We start from the raw sequence: 15,703 nt of genomic DNA, 5'->3' as shown, positions 1-15,703 counted from the left end.
AAAATATTCAGCCGACAATCTTTGCCTTTCGTTCCGCAAAAATAAAAAGAAAAAAAAAATTCAGCCGTCATCGCTCCGATTTGTGATTTTTCTAGACAAATTCTGTTTAGACACGTGTACTTGGCGTTATTTGTATTAATTTCACAACTTATACATAACTTGCGTCTGTAACTTTTTAAAACATTTCGTTGGACAGCTTATTTAGGGTGTACGTGACCTAATATCAGACCATTGTGTACGAGAAACAACCGGAGTGTTTTTGCCTGTTTACATTTTAAAAAACGTGAAAAATGTCTGAATTCAGAGACTGGTACAACAGTGTACCGTTTTTTACTCGATATTGGCTCACACTAACCATAGCTCTGTGCTTAATCGGTAGATTTGGTTTGGTGAACTACTACTATTTAGTTTTGGATTACTATCCATTCATACACCAATTCCAGGTACGTTGAAATCATAATTATGTATGCAGTAAATTAATTCAGAAAACAGCCTGGTGTTGTCCATGGTCACAGCCTTATTAACTGTTCATCAGTATACTTGTCGTGGCTTGACCTGTGGTAGAAAAAGCTTCTTTTGTACATGATCAGAGTCGGGTTTTGTTACAAAAAAACAAATTGTATCCTCATTCTGTTGACCTGTTTTCTTGCAAACTGTACTCTCTATTAATTGAAGAATCTGTGACAGGGAACTTCATTGCCCTGCCCATCAGCGGCTGATAGGTGAATGAAGTTCCATACTGGGAAGGCACAGGCCTTAACCGGACGACATAAATACTGCCCGAGACAGGAAAGCCCTTCAGTTCGTAGATGCTGTTGGACGTGGCTCTGAACTAAGAAGGGTGTAATAGTAACATTTATATTAATAAAAATAAGAATTAAGACCTAAAGTAGCAATTAAATTACCATCTTTTAACAATTATTCATTATAGCCTTTCTCAACTTTTATTGAAAAGAAATCAAATTCAAACAATTATTTTTTTATTTCGTGCTAAAGCAGTAACAATAACTGAAAATTTAAAAGTAACAATGTAATAAAATTTAATAAATGAAAAAAACTGAAAAGTAAAGAATACAAACTCAACCTCAAACCACTTGACGAACCTGTTATGAAATTAAAATAAAGTAGTGAAAAAAATGACAGTGGGCTAATTTTTTACTTCAAAATTAGGCTTAAATAAATTAAATAACCAAACTTGAATAAACACTACATTATATTGGGGATTTTATGAGTGTTTTGCTAAATATATGTGTGGTTAAAGCTTAACAATGTGTTTCTCATTATCCAATTCGTAACTGCTTACCATTTACATTGAATTTTTATCTGTTAGCATTTTGTGTTCAATTTTGCACATGCTGAAACACCTATCGCAGTTTCCTTGTTCGATCCTGCTTTATGGTGTCACTTCATCATCTGTCTACATATATGTTAATTTTAAATGATGTACCATTATAATACACAGTTACTTCTTGTCTTATATGGTAATAAATGTACAGATGGAGCTGGTATCAAACTGTCTACTACTGTACTGTAGTATATCAACCCATATGCTTCCTGCAGCTAATGGCCACAAAGTGTATGTTTCAATTCATATTCTTTAATTCCAGATATGGCGCCCTCTAACCGCCCTGTTCTTCTACCCAATCGGGCCAGCAACTGGCTTTCATTTCCTTATAAACTGCTACTTCCTATACAACTATTCACAACGACTTGAGACGGGCATGTTTGCTGGCAAGCCAGCAGACTACTTCTATATGCTGCTCTTTAATTGGCTATGCTGCGTTGTCATTGGGCTTCTTGTTAGCTTACCGGTGAGTTTAAATTGGAAAGTGATATAACAGCAAAGCTGTGGAAGATTACTACCCAATATGCTTTTTTGATATCACACTCTAGGTTATAAATAATGTAAATCAAACTTCTATAATATAATTCTATAATAAAAAATATAATTGTTAATACAAAGATCAAAACACGAAGAGAAATTCCTTCGACGCGATAGAAACGCCACCTGCGACCACGCTGTACCGTAGCATCGCTCTACCAACTGAGTTACAGGTTGAGTCTGCAGAGTTGATGAAATTCTTCTGTGTGTCTGTTATAGTACTGGGTTGTTTCGGCATTCAATGTATATGCACATAATGTGACAATGTACAACAACATATGTAAAACGTTTATTTGAAGCATTCGGGTCCTTGAATATTTATACCTCACTAGCAAAACCAAAAGTAGAAAAATACTTTTCGTGGTTAGATATGTGGGTTACTTATTGTTCATTATTGCAGCCTTAAGAACATTGTAATGGTGAATGATTTGCAAAATGCAATTGCAGTGCTTCAATGAGCCTTCAAGACTGGTAAAGGTATTTCTTCCAAACAAATCTATATTCATCCAATTAGTGCTATATGGTAAAGTGACTGTTTATAGAATAATAGACCCTTACATAGACATATTATAGATTTTTTAAATTGCAGATTCTAATGGACCCAATGGTGCTGTCTGTGCTCTACGTGTGGTGTCAGTTGAACAAGGATGTCATTGTATCCTTCTGGTTTGGTACAAGATTCAAAGCCATGTACCTGCCTTGGGTGTTGCTTGCTTTCAACCTGGTTATCAGTGGAGGGTGAGATACAAGTTTTAATTTCTTAAAGGCTAATAAGTAGTACTGCTTATTTGTACGTTTTATTTTATTTCCTTCAAATTATTGAATTCATAAAAAAATCTTGTCAACTTCTTATGTCTCAAAGTGACGGGCGCAGTGGCAGTGCCCCTCAGACCTTTCCGATTTAAAGCTCTGAGTGGCACTACAACTGTTATAAACAGGCACGTCGCTTAGGCGCACGACTTGTTCAGCTCGTCACTTCTTATCATAAAAAAAAGCTCAATCACAGGCACAAGAGACATGACATTGTATGTCCCTGCAATGCATACTTAGTATTACTTAATATCCTGTGATACTAAAAAGACTGCCTTAATATCTAAAATATAGACTGCGGTTGCCACTCTCAAGGACTGTTCGCCTGGATGCTGTCTGAATTCTCTCTGTCTCTCTGGCCGTTCTCAACCATATTGGTGTAGGCCTCCTTCAGTTTCTGCCACTTCTGTCGGTTCTGTGCCACCTGTGTCCAATTCAACCATGCCGCTTTTTTATGTCATCCTTCCAACGCATCTGCGATCTCCCTCCGAGCCGTTTTTCACCCTAGAGTCGCCTTTCGAGGACTACTTTACACCAGGAGCCATGCTTTCGAGCAACGTGACCCGCCCACCGCCACTTCGTTACGCGTTTAGTAACATCTGCGACTCTGCTTTCCTGTCTGAGCCACGTATTTGTTTTGCGGTCTTTGAGTGTAATTCCCACCAGTTTCCTCTCTAATGCTCTCTGGGCTACCTGTAATTTGTGAATTATATCTTTTGTTAGCACCCAGCTGCTAGGTGTGTGAATTAAACCTAATAATTGTTTATAATTTGTTGCAGCGGTGTGATGGAACTGTTAGGCATCTTAATCGGTCACCTGTCATTCTTCCTGCTGTTTAAATATCCTCAGGAGTTCGGTGGACCAGCACTTCTCACACCACCTGCGTTCCTGTAAGTATAGCTTAGTGTTTTATTGAAATTCAATTTACTTTTGATATTGTTAAAAACAATACTGCTATTGACTTTCCATAGCACTCACACTATAATACTTAATAATTCGTTCAAGGACAGTAACAGTGTTTACCATAAAATTAAATATCAGAATATGATAGGACGGGGTACCCCGTCTCGCTATATGGACCTCAAAAAACCAACTACGGGTGTTACTGTGCCATTTCCAAGTGGTTCCTGTGTAGTTACTGTGTACTGCTTTTCCATAGAGAATCAACTATGTACTACTGACAAAATTCAATGATTTGACAAAAATTCATTGAACATTTTTCACAACAAATTTGAACAACATAAAAACAAAATTCGAAAAAAGAAAGAAAAATACGATTTTTATAAAAAAAATAATTAAGAAACAAATAACAAAATCAAAACAGACCAAGTCCAAAAGTTGGCGTAGTGTTCATTGAAAATATCGAGAAGCACTACGGCAAGAAATTTTTGTGCGCGTACTATTTACGTACTGTCCATGAAAAGGTTAAGAAATTTCTCTCTGCTTGTTTCCAAAAAGGTTGTGACTATATCCACAAAGGTTCAACTGGGAATCAAACCCTGAAGTATTACTTATCGCCTTTTTTTAATTGAGATAACTTGAAATGTTCTAAAATAACAAATGTTATCTACAGGAAACAACTATTTCCCGACACGCGGTATGTGGGTGGTTTCGGCACAGCTCCACAGGCTAGGGCTCCCACGCGTCCCGGGGGAGGCGTCTTTGGGGGCCACAACTGGGGCCGTGGACAGGCACTCGGAGGAAACTGAATGCGGAGCTGAGCTTTGGCATAGAGCGATGTTGTATAATAAATAAATCGACCAAAATCTCACGAGAACAAACTTATATCGAGGCTGTAATGTAATAAAATAAAGCACATGATTGTGGCACATGCTTAAATGTTTTGTGCGTTACAAAGTTTGACTGAGGATGTGTTGGAAGTTGACAATGTTCACCATTTTTGGCCTATATTGACAAAACTGACTTTACGGTGGCGAATCAATCGACGCATACAACTAATTGATCTTAACTTTTAAAAATGTTAGAAAATATGGTTGATTCCCTCCCTTTCACCCCTTTCAACAAGGGCGACGCCAAGTATACCACATCACTCACTGAAAAGGGAGAACTGATCACTGGGATTAGGAGACAGACAATCAGGAAGTTTCTTACCAAAGAGTCTCAAGTTGTCATCAGCTATTTTCAACCTTTTTCCTTTGGGCTGCATTTTGGTTTTGAAGGGACTTGTCAACTTATGCCTCAGGGCGATGGCCCAATAGCGGGCACATCGATCTTTGTGATTTAAAGCCTGGGTGGGACTGCAACTGTTATGGACAGGTGTGTCGCATACCACCAGGCCCAGAACTTGTTCGTCCCATTGGCATAATAAAAAAATAAACATGTTTGCTATATTACAAGAGCCGCAATATTTTTGAGTAATGACCTTTTGTTAGGTTATCCATTTAAAAGTAAGTAGTGGGAACCTCGTTTTACATTTACTCATTTAATTAATAAAATCTAAACGTATCTCGCCCAAGATGTTAAAACTCAGAAACCTATAATTTTAAAGAGCTAATAATAGTGTTTCAGACCACGAATAAATGCTTGGCGATCTACATGCGGTCCGTAGGGCGCTGGTTGTGTATGGCTGACCTAGATTGTCTATAAGGCCTAGGTGAAGGATTTGTCCCTGTTGTCACCCCTTTGAACTCAGAAGGTTCCTGTACACGCACAGGTAATAGCACCCTTCTCGTATAGCCTAAGGGTCTGTAGGGAGGGTCACTATAATCAAAACTTACATAGAAAGCAATAGGATACCACTCCTTTGAATATTAGTAACGCACATTGGGCAAAGTGTTTTACATAATAGGACTATCCTACCCATTCATCATCACGGCACGGGTCTCCTCTCAGTTGAGGATTTAGGCCATAGTCGTAGAAAAGCATACCATATGAATGCAATAAATACATTGAGTATTTAAAGCTCACGGTAAATTTCGAATTAAAATTTCGCACATAAATTCCGAAAAAGTCAGAGGTGCGAACCCGAATTCGAAACCACGGACTCTGCTTGAAAGGCGTTAGGACAAACCATTACGCTACCAATTTTCACCCCACTCATTGTTCTTTGCCAATATTCGAGCGGGTGACAACAGGTGTTGTAAACTTTTCAATATCTTATAGTGCCTATACAGTGATCTACTATATTTAAACATGTAAAGATAACATTAGTATGTGTATTGAACTGAAAATCCTTTGAACAAACTTTGTTGGTTGCACGAAGTACAGCGAGTGAAGTTTTCTTGGCATCAATTCAAAATGCACATTTATGAATAGAATTATTTAAGTTCCTCAAAAGCCTCAACCCATGTCCAATTTCAACTGGCATAAAAATAATGCAATCTGCAACTCGTGATGAAAAGAAAATATTTAATTTCATAAAGTGACCTATGAATGATAATTTCAAGTTAAAGCTGACCATGTTAAATATAGGGCAAAAAAAAAGTAATTTTCAGATTTAGCAATGTGAAAAACAACAATAAAAAAAAATTTTTTCGTGCGCAAATGTGCAGAAGTATGAAGAAAAAAAGACTTGCGCTTCGTTAAGGAATCGACATTCTGCCTAGTTGATAAATAAAAGTTACGTAGGTACATTAACTTTAACAACGGCTGTTCGTGACTGTTTCTATAAGGTTTCTATCATTTGACAAGTAAATGGCGTGTTGCTTTTTAATGAGATTCTGGTCGATCTATAAAGTGATTTTGCTGCATTAATAACAGATCTTGTGACGTGTAGGTAACAAACATTATTTTGGCCAAGAATTTGGTAGGTTATGATTGATATGAGTTGTATTGTATGTAAAAATGGTACAGAGTCAAGATTTTATGTATACGGATGAATCGAATTACTTTATTCAGTTAGGGTCGACGCAGATTTGCGCGAGAAATTTTAACACACTCCAAAGCAAATATTTTTTGCTACTTTGTACCCAGATTTTTACTTTCAATCGACGCTGACGTTTTGGCGAACAATTTGTTCTCCGTTGTTCCACGGAAACACGTATCTGTAAACACAATGAAGAATGTAAAAAAAATCTAATGTATTTCCTAGCATAATAAAAAATTGTCGAACTTAATGAGTTCAAATTAGGTAAGCAATAATTTGAGTGAAACATTAATTCTATCAAATTCCATTATGTTGTTTTCGACGTTTAGGCTGACTAGTTACAATTTGACACGTTTGTGCAATTTGAAAGGTCTATAATGGGTCTATAGCTTCTAAGGTTTATAGTTGTTTCCGGGGGTCTACTCTCGGTCTCCGTCCGAAACAATTACTGTCAAATAAGTAATATTCGACAAAATTAAAAGACAAGTATCCAGTATGAAGCTTCATTCGCATCACACGTCTTTTCATTTGGTCAAGTATTGCTTATTTGGCAGTAATTGTTTCGGACGGAGATCGAGAATAGACCCCCTGCTGATAGCCCGAATTTTGATGTCAAACATTAGTACTGGTGACATCCGAATACGGCGTATTCCAAATACTTTTTAAATTAAAAACATAGGTGCACATTTGACCTCTATCTTAGTGCCCACTTGATGGAAAGTGACGATGAGGTCGAAGATAGAGCATGCTACACACCTACATAATGCCTATTCACTCTTCTTGAAAAGACCTAAGTTATATCGTTCAAGGGACAAGTTTGAATTATTTTTTAATTTGTATAAAAAATAATAAATACTTACACATTTACAAATCTGACACTGATGGTCATATCTGAAAAAAGGCACCGCCAGTAAAGCAAACACGAGGAATACAGGAATGCGTTTAGCTATAATCTAGCTTGCAAAGAAACCTTTTGCTTCAACTTTGCTGATAGTATGTCTCAAGGGTACAAAAATCACTTTAGGGCATTGAGTTGGAAACGTACACTTAGCGGCACTATCGTCATCAACCTGATGTTTTTGTTTACGTCATAATCTCTAGTCAGCCTTCAAAGAACAATTTACATCGTAAATTACTAGGGCCAAAAAATTGGTACAGCCTTTGCGTATTTCTGCGCTACGCTTAGGCAGTGATGTTAAAATGTTGAATAACATATACTACTTAGTAACATAAATTGGTACATATTTCGCACTAGAAACCAAATACTGTCGTACTCAAAATTGCAGAATTGAGAAAACACAATTTGAAAATTTAAAACAAAATAATTATTGGATCTTATTGCAAATAATGTGATTATTTTTATTTATACATAATACTTAATTATCCATGGTCTCGAAGGGACTGACACTGGTGAAATCAGTCCCTTCGAGACCATGGACGTTGCAATACGCCCGAAACGACGAGGTAGTTAAAAAATGTTTTTATACACAATTAAGTCCCGAATTTAAAATCAAATAATATCCATTTATACACGAGAATATAATATTGTTTCATTCAGACTTTTTTAAATGTTCAAATCGTGTCCTCTTAATTTCACAGTTTTAAGTTACGACATTTTTTGTTTTCGTATGTGATTGATTTAGTATTGAAAGGATAACATTTTACGTGTGACGTCCGGGTAACTTAATAACGTTTTTGTATCTTTGAATAAATGCGATTAGAAGCAATCACCTTTGTACTATTAAGTAAGTACTTTTTACATTTCTTTTTCAACGAAATAATTATAGTTTTTCTATTTATTCAATTTTCAAGATAATTTAAAATGTTGAAATAAAGAGTGCTTGAAACATAATGTATTTTCGGATATTTAATAATGAATAATGTATTAAAAATCCTATTTTCTTCTACAGCTTTGTACGAAAACCTAACTCCACTATGCCTGAACTTGCATTTTAACTTTAGTTAAGAACTATTTTTTACCTTGTAATAAATTCTTTTTTTTGTATAAACACTAAACTCCATGTTTTTATCTTTGATTTCAAATAGGTAGACTTCAGTTCAAATGTTCAATCAAAAATAGGTATTTCTATAGAATTGTTTTTAAATGGAAATAAAATAATTCTTATAAATTATTATTTTTGTGGTGGCCTTATTTGTTGTATATATTCGTAATAAAACGAACACGCGTTAAGGTCTAATCAAATATCTGTTTCTGCCGCCAAGCAGTATAAATAAATAAACGTAAGCAGTACTGTGTTACGGTTTTGAATGTAGAGTCATGGGGAAATTACAGGCACAGGACTTGTCAACTTATGACAAAAATTGAAAAATTACATATTTAATTACCAATGAAATGTGATTCCATTTGTTTTGTAATTAGATGTTTTGCTGTTCCCACACCACACCACCGAATGGAACAGCCCCCATAGTTACAGATATTATCTTTATTACAATAAATACATGATAAATACAGAATATTTTTGGAATATACGGAGCTGATACAGAGTCGTCCACACAGGTCAGTTGTTGGCGCTGTATTACTTCAGCTTTCTAATTTGTGATTTTAGTGCAAACGAGAGTTGATATTTAAAAGTGATTTTAAAGCCTACTTACCCGATGAGTTGCCAGGGATGGATGGCCTTTATTTCGTCTCTATTTATGGTTATATATTTGGTGGTTCGAACTTATAAATTCCAAAGTCGCACTTATGGTCTATATCATCTTATATGCGTTTCTGGAATAAGTCGATTCATACTATTATGGATATTTTGTGGCGACAGTTATCTTGAAATTTAATAAGATAACCTTTGTACCTATTGACTGTTCAATGAAATTATGACAAGTTGGGTTTAGAGTAATTTTTAGGTCAGCTTTCCCTACCTAATATCAGTGGCAATTTTTACAATAATAGGTACCTATTTAAATATTCTAGAATATATATTATCATGAAGTATTTTTTAATCGAGTGTGGTATCCTGAAATATGATTTTAAATATGTATAATAAAAATATATTATTATATTTAATAAGAATTGCCACTTTTACACAAATAAATATTTAGGTTATTTTTCACTAATTTCAATTAGTGAAAAATAACCTAAATATTAATTACCCTTTAAGAAAAATTTTCATCTGAACCCAAATAAAACATAAAATTATATACTTAATAAACATAATTTACTATGATACAACTACTATATATAAATCAATGATGCGAATCTTTCGGGTCAGCTTTGCCAAACTCCTTCTCCCACATGGCTATGTATTCTTTCTTGCGCTGCTCTCTTTTCTTGAAGTATTCGGGATACTCGGCCTTTTCCAGGGGATGCCAGTAGTCAAGTACCCAATCCGGTGGTGTGACAACACGTTCGTAGGCAACGCCACCAGGACTTAGTGAAACTGTAATTAAAGTTTTTAAAACCTGTAAGAAGGTAAATATAGTAAAGTTTTCAAATTTCTCTTTTAAATATAATGAGATTATTCACTAGTAATGTCATCTTCCACATCTGCCAATTAGTAATTTATTAAAATAAATGACGCACGCGCTCATAACTCCCGCACTAGGGAAACCCTGTATCGTGGGTGCCATGGACACACACCCACAAATTAAACCCAAAGTCATGAGAGAAATAAATGTAGGCCATAAAATATTTAGTACCAAAAAAATGCCTAAATTATACTATTTAGTAGCTATGTTTAAAAAAAATTGTACCTCAATCGATCGATGAAGTTGTAGCAATATCAAAGGTGGGTGGGCGTACCTTAGTAAACTTGTTAATTTTAGTCTTTCAATGGAGAACCAAATAGGGTATAAAGAATACCTGTTTTTATTAGACTTACACTTTTTAGGAAGGGGATGCTGCTGCAAAAACAACTCCTCTTCTCCGGCCTTCAGCAGGGCAACAGCTTTGCGCATATCTGGTTCCTTAGCATGTTTGTTGAATCGGTCACGTAGAAGGACTGCATTGTAGCGATATACAATTCTGTGGATTTAAGAAGTGTTTTTGCGCTATAATACAAAATTTCACATCATTTTGTAGCAGAGAATAACATACAAAATCGTAAGTACCTAAACTGCAAGTTTAAAATTAGAATGTCAAAATCGTAAGTACCTAAACTGCAAATTTAAAATTAGAATGTCTTGTAAACTACAAAGGCAAATGACAATGAATAACTAAATAAGAAAATGAAAGAATACCGTTTAATAAATACTGTCAATTTAGTTTGTGGGCCAGTAACTAACTACGTATGCAACTATCCCTATGTAGAAAGTAAACAAAACTTGAAAAAAAATATAACCTCTTAACGAGTTCATTTTGCTTCGTGTAAAGTTAAATTACATTCTCTGTACAAAAAAGTCGATGTATAGACGAGTTATCTGGAAAATTAAGTACAAAGAAAAAGGCAATTAAGATAAAAACCTAAGAAAAACGCATAAATTACGTAACCTGAAGAATATAAACTTAGAATATGGAAAAGCTTCACGTAACATATAAATACCTACCGATCGTCATAAAACGCCTCTAAATTACGCAAAGCCTTTTTATAAAGGCTGCAAACCTTCTGAGAATGGGTCCTTAAGCCCAGAAAAGTAGAGCTCGCCGCCATCTTTGTTATGACAATTCTTTCTAATTTGTGATAACAATTTTGACAGTTGACGGCTGGTAAACCGTTTTGGTTTTAGAGGATGGAAAAAAATAAAGGAATTTGGTAACTTTTTGGTTTTTTTAATAGAAACACGCGGTCGCCCTAGGTCGTCGTAGGTTAGTGTTGGGTCGTGGAAAAATTTCCATTTTTCAGAAATTCATACTTTTCTGGATATTTTTCCAATATCTTTTCCTTTAATTTTCCTCACTTTCAACTGTCAAAACTTGAAGTTACTGAACGAAAACGATGGAGCTGTTCAATTTTTCGCTGTTGTGAAATCATTTTTAACCTTTTTTTTTTCTACGTTGTTTCTTCAGTTCAGTTCACTCTAAACTAAATTTCAAAACACATTTCTAAACGTAGAACATAATTATGAGCTTTCGAAATTAATATTTTTCACATTTTTCTGAAATTTTTCCGAAAAAATTTTCACTGTTTGATTTTTTCCGAAAATTAACCTACAGTCTTAGAATAATAACGCATAGAATGATAGTTTCATATCAAACGAACTGTCACAAGTGAGGCAAAAATCAAATTCATGTAGATTAGTTTTAGTAGTAGATTATTTTCGGTTTTAGTGAATATTTATATAAGAATACAAGTTGAAACGCGTTACTTCCTTGTGGAATGTGATGTTAGTATCTATTTTATGTTTGTCTGACTCATTTACCGCACATTTCGTAATTTTTAGCTAAAATTCTTGAGCTATTCGCGGTGCAAGTTGACCTTGAGCACTGACGGCCCGCCCGCTCGTGTAGGCCCATTGGGAGCGCTTCAATTTGCCTCACTTAGCGTGTGCGGACTAGGTTTCTATGCGTTATTATTCTAAGCCTACAGTAAGATAAATGTCCCAGTGGTTGACGCTTTTAGACAGAAAATCGCGTATTTTGCCAAAAAGGTACTTAATTATCAGTCATACTGACTACCTGGGTATCTTAACATATTAAACGGTTTGTCATTTATCTTCTTGGAACTATAAAATTTAAAATAATCATAGACTTATTAATATGTTCCAGTTTTCCGCTACTAAATTGCTATTGTAATGTCAATAGTTGACTATGACAATGAGATCGGAGTACCGATATTTGACAGGGCGTTATGTTAAGATTTCACTTCGACTATTTTTCCGTCCTCTGAGAGATTTCATAGTTATTTAAACGCATTAATCACTTGATAATAATAAATGTAAAAATAAGAAAACCATATTCAATCGAGATGCTTTTATTAAAATTAATAAATATTACCTTTGTAGTCAAGGAAAGTACGTGCGTGCAAAAAATCAATCAACAAAAGAATAGCTCAACGTTATTATTGAGTCTGCAATCTTATCAAGCGAGTTTCATTAAGTAGATTTCTAACCGCATCTATATGTCTAGCTGAATGTAAAAAGGACACTGATCAACATGAAAGCCTACGTCTATGAGACACAAGAATCAAGACTATTAAACGACAAGTGTTTTAGATCCAATGTCATTTACGCACTTCACGTCATCCCACAATAGAAGATAGGCAGCCTTGAACTAAAGATGTACAAGTGTTACAAGGGCAAATGCAATTATTTTGCAGTGTTGTCCGTCTGTACCACATTGTGACACATCCATTTGTACGCTAACTTATAAGTCTTGATCCTTTTTTTTTACCCGAGGGAATCTGCTTACAGATACCCCGGCCCTCTGGGGGCAGAGCCGGGGTTATGTGGAACTGGGCTGCACCCTATACGGGAGCATCAAACCCCCGGGGTGTTCCTCCTCTCCGCTGCAGGAAGAGACACTGGTACAGGGCTGGGCAAAATACATGCTACATCTAAATTGAAATACAAATTACAAAATACTTCCTTAAATGTATTTAAAATACAAAATACCAAATACTTTCTTGAGCTGTATTTGAAATACAAAATACTTTCATGGGGTGTATTTAAAATACAAAGTACAAATACACATTACAAAATACTTTATTAGTATACCTATCGCGATATGTGGAAGCCAACAATTTCCACAATACATATCTTGAAAAAGAAGTTTTATATATTCAGTTTTACCAGATAACCGCGAAAAAACGACTTTGACATCTTTGACAATAACATGCACTGTTGCCACCTGCAAATGTGCTTCTACTGCATTGAATACGAGTATTTAAGATGTCGTGAGTGTTGTGTGTCGGTCTAATGAGAACCCTAGTGCACAAATAAATAATGAAGATCAAATGCGGGTAGTTAGAAAAACTCGCACGGCTAGAAGATGCTGACACCCGCCTCTTCAGTCCCTTCGACACCATGGACGTTGCAACATGTCCAAAACGTCGAGGTAAATAAAATATGTTTTATACGTGATTAAGTTCCGAATTAAAAATCACATAATTTCATACTTCATTTTTCGAACGTTCCGTTTCACACACACACGTCACCATTGAGTTCAATATCATATAAATCTATGCACGTCACATAATAGGATGTACATTGAAAAAAAAAAAAAAAAAAAGTATTTTGTTGTAATGTATTTTACAACGAAAGTATTTGAAATACAAATTACAAAATACATAATGGTCAGATATTTGAAATACCAATTACAAAATACATTTTTAGGGTGTAATTGAAATACAAATACAAAATACGTATTTGTATTTTAAATACGTATTTCAAATACAAGTAATTCAAATACTGCCCAGCCCTGCACTGGTACACTATCGCTCGTCCGCGCCTCCACCAGCGGCTGGCCGCGCCCAGCGCAGCCCTTCCCCGAGAAGGGAGACACAACGGTCCCCCGACTCCAAATGTAAGGCTCACCGAACACCAGACGAGCCTTCCATCTCGGCCCCCTCCACGCTGGGCAGCGAACTCCCCCGAGTCCGCTACCCAGTGGCCATGGGGCCAGGACAACATCCCCTCAACTATGAAGTTCAGAGGATGCTCCCCCAGCCCCCGCGGCGGATCTGTTGGTAGGCAACACCCTACGCGCATCCACGTGGACTTTCTGTATTTAGAGCGCCCACCGCAAGGACCAATCGCCCAAATTCGGCCGCGAAGGACAGGACGAGCGGCAACGACACACCGACACGTCTCTCCCTCCGCGGCCCCACCGCCACTGCATGTGCACCCTAAGCGGTGCAGCCCCGCCAGGGTCGCGGAGGATAGGACGAGCGGCAACGACACACCGACACGTCTCTTCCCCCGCGACTCTGCTCCCCGCATGCGTCCGCGCGGACCCGCTCGGCCTAGATCAAGACGAGCCCGCGCGGTACGCCTTTCTCCTCGGGCCAACCTAGCTCCATCGGCCGGCCCGTGAGTTCCTCTTAGCTTCACCGTGGGATCAAATCGACCACAGCTACTAGAGCCCCCCGCCACGACAAGGTGGGAATCTATTCGTGGGGATATGTCTTGATCCTAAATTGATATGAAACATTGAAACAATTACTCGTTGGACTCTTTTTATGTAGACTTAAAAAATTGTAAATTATATGTAAATATGAGCAATATCAACTAAGAAAAAACAATCAAGTTGTAATTTTAAATTTTCGGTGAAGGGTGCTACGAGGCCATGGTCTCCTTTTGCACGAGTGTAGTCTCGCAGAAGGAGGCTTCGGAATGCCTCAGAGAGGACTACCCCCTCACTAACCCACTTCGTAGGCGGCGGGCGGCCGAGGAGACGGAGAAGGCAGTACGCCCATCTTCCCTCGCCGTAGACCGAGTTGCGAGGACCCTTACTAACAAGCTTGAGGGTGCCCTTATGCCTACCCTTATAACTACCGCTGGGTTTTAGTGGGTAAGGTATGAGGTATGCTCAACGCATTTCCTAGCAATAAAAAAGTGTAATTTGCTTACTATAAAAAGTTGTTTACTTCTGATTTTAAATTTTTTAAAGAAATTTAAATACGTATTTCATCCTTTTTGTATTAATGCCTGAACGTTACTTGGACATTGGATTTGGACACCCTCTTATTTTATATCATAAAGGATGGAAAAAGAATACACCTATTTCTGCATTTATTTTTTCTCGAAACAACACATTTTTTTAGGCTTTGGAGACAAGATGGTAGGGGATACCTTTCTTAAAGTACACATATTTTAATAAATCAATAACCACAAATTCGTAAGATCTGCGAACACGATCTGTAGCTCAGTATAGAGTTGACCCTGGTTTGACACAGACTCAAGTTCGAGTCCTGTCAGAACACAGGATTCGATCTTTGTATTAATATTTATAACAAACTAGTGAAGTAATTTCACAAAAAGTAAAATTGAGTATCATGATACTTACGCCCTATTTTGTGCGGTCACGTAGTTGCAAGAGCGCGCGGTTATTTACGATCGATTGAGATCGTCAGTTAAGTCTCAAACGTCGCCATGGACTCACATCAAAAACTTCATCGAAGAATTAAAAGAAGAAGGCCTAAAAGATTCAGGATGCATCCTATGATTCCGGAAAGAAATCGTTACGGATTATTCGTTGTTCTTATTAATGAGTTAAAAAAACAAAAAGACAAATTCTTCAACTTTATTCGGATGTCCGTATCTACTTATTCAGAACTTTTAAGAAAAATGCT

At 36.6% G+C, this 15,703-nt stretch overlaps 2 protein-coding genes across 2 annotated transcripts; one reads left to right on the top strand and one right to left on the bottom strand.

The window, feature by feature from the left end:
* The first annotated feature begins 67 nt into the window (after positions 1-67).
* On the top strand, positions 68-6,000 carry LOC113239766 (derlin-1). The gene is made up of 5 exons (XM_026476877.1): positions 68-443; positions 1,608-1,811; positions 2,472-2,620; positions 3,472-3,582; positions 4,266-6,000. Exons 1-5 carry the CDS (start codon positions 291-293, stop codon positions 4,399-4,401), a joined length of 753 nt encoding a protein of 250 aa, XP_026332662.1. The 5' UTR covers positions 68-290; the 3' UTR covers positions 4,402-6,000.
* Positions 6,001-9,682: 3,682 nt separating this feature from the next.
* On the bottom strand, positions 9,683-11,154 carry LOC113239850 (NADH dehydrogenase [ubiquinone] 1 beta subcomplex subunit 9). The gene is made up of 3 exons (XM_026476996.1): positions 11,022-11,154; positions 10,358-10,500; positions 9,683-9,916 (listed from the first exon to the last, which is right to left on the bottom strand). Exons 1-3 carry the CDS (start codon positions 11,123-11,125, stop codon positions 9,723-9,725), a joined length of 441 nt encoding a protein of 146 aa, XP_026332781.1. The 5' UTR covers positions 11,126-11,154; the 3' UTR covers positions 9,683-9,722.
* Between the last annotated feature and the right edge of the window lie 4,549 nt (positions 11,155-15,703).

This window comes from Hyposmocoma kahamanoa, unplaced genomic scaffold (genome assembly GCF_003589595.1).
Source record: "Hyposmocoma kahamanoa isolate Upper Pololo Valley unplaced genomic scaffold, ASM358959v1 116, whole genome shotgun sequence".
NCBI lineage: Eukaryota > Metazoa > Arthropoda > Insecta > Lepidoptera > Cosmopterigidae > Hyposmocoma > Hyposmocoma kahamanoa.
Note: the sequence above shows the minus strand (reverse complement) of the source record. Positions and strands in the feature narration are given on the sequence as shown.

Bases quoted from the DNA above. Each gene is read 5' to 3' on its own strand.
- LOC113239766 (XM_026476877.1), top strand. From the start codon at position 291: ATGTCTGAATTCAGAGACTGGTACAACAGTGTACCGTTTTTTACTCGA. The intron at 444-1,607 runs GTACGTTGAAAT...CTTTAATTCCAG, and splicing joins CATTCATACACCAATTCCAG to ATATGGCGCCCTCTAACCGC. The intron at 1,812-2,471 runs GTGAGTTTAAAT...TTTAAATTGCAG, and splicing joins GGCTTCTTGTTAGCTTACCG to ATTCTAATGGACCCAATGGT.
- LOC113239850 (XM_026476996.1), bottom strand. From the start codon at position 11,125: ATGGCGGCGAGCTCTACTTTTCTGGGCTTAAGGACCCATTCTCAGAAG. The intron at 10,501-11,021 runs GTAGGTATTTAT...TTAAATCCACAG, and splicing joins GAGGCGTTTTATGACGATCG to AATTGTATATCGCTACAATG. The intron at 9,917-10,357 runs GTAAGTCTAATA...CTTTAATTACAG, and splicing joins GCATCCCCTTCCTAAAAAGT to TTTCACTAAGTCCTGGTGGC.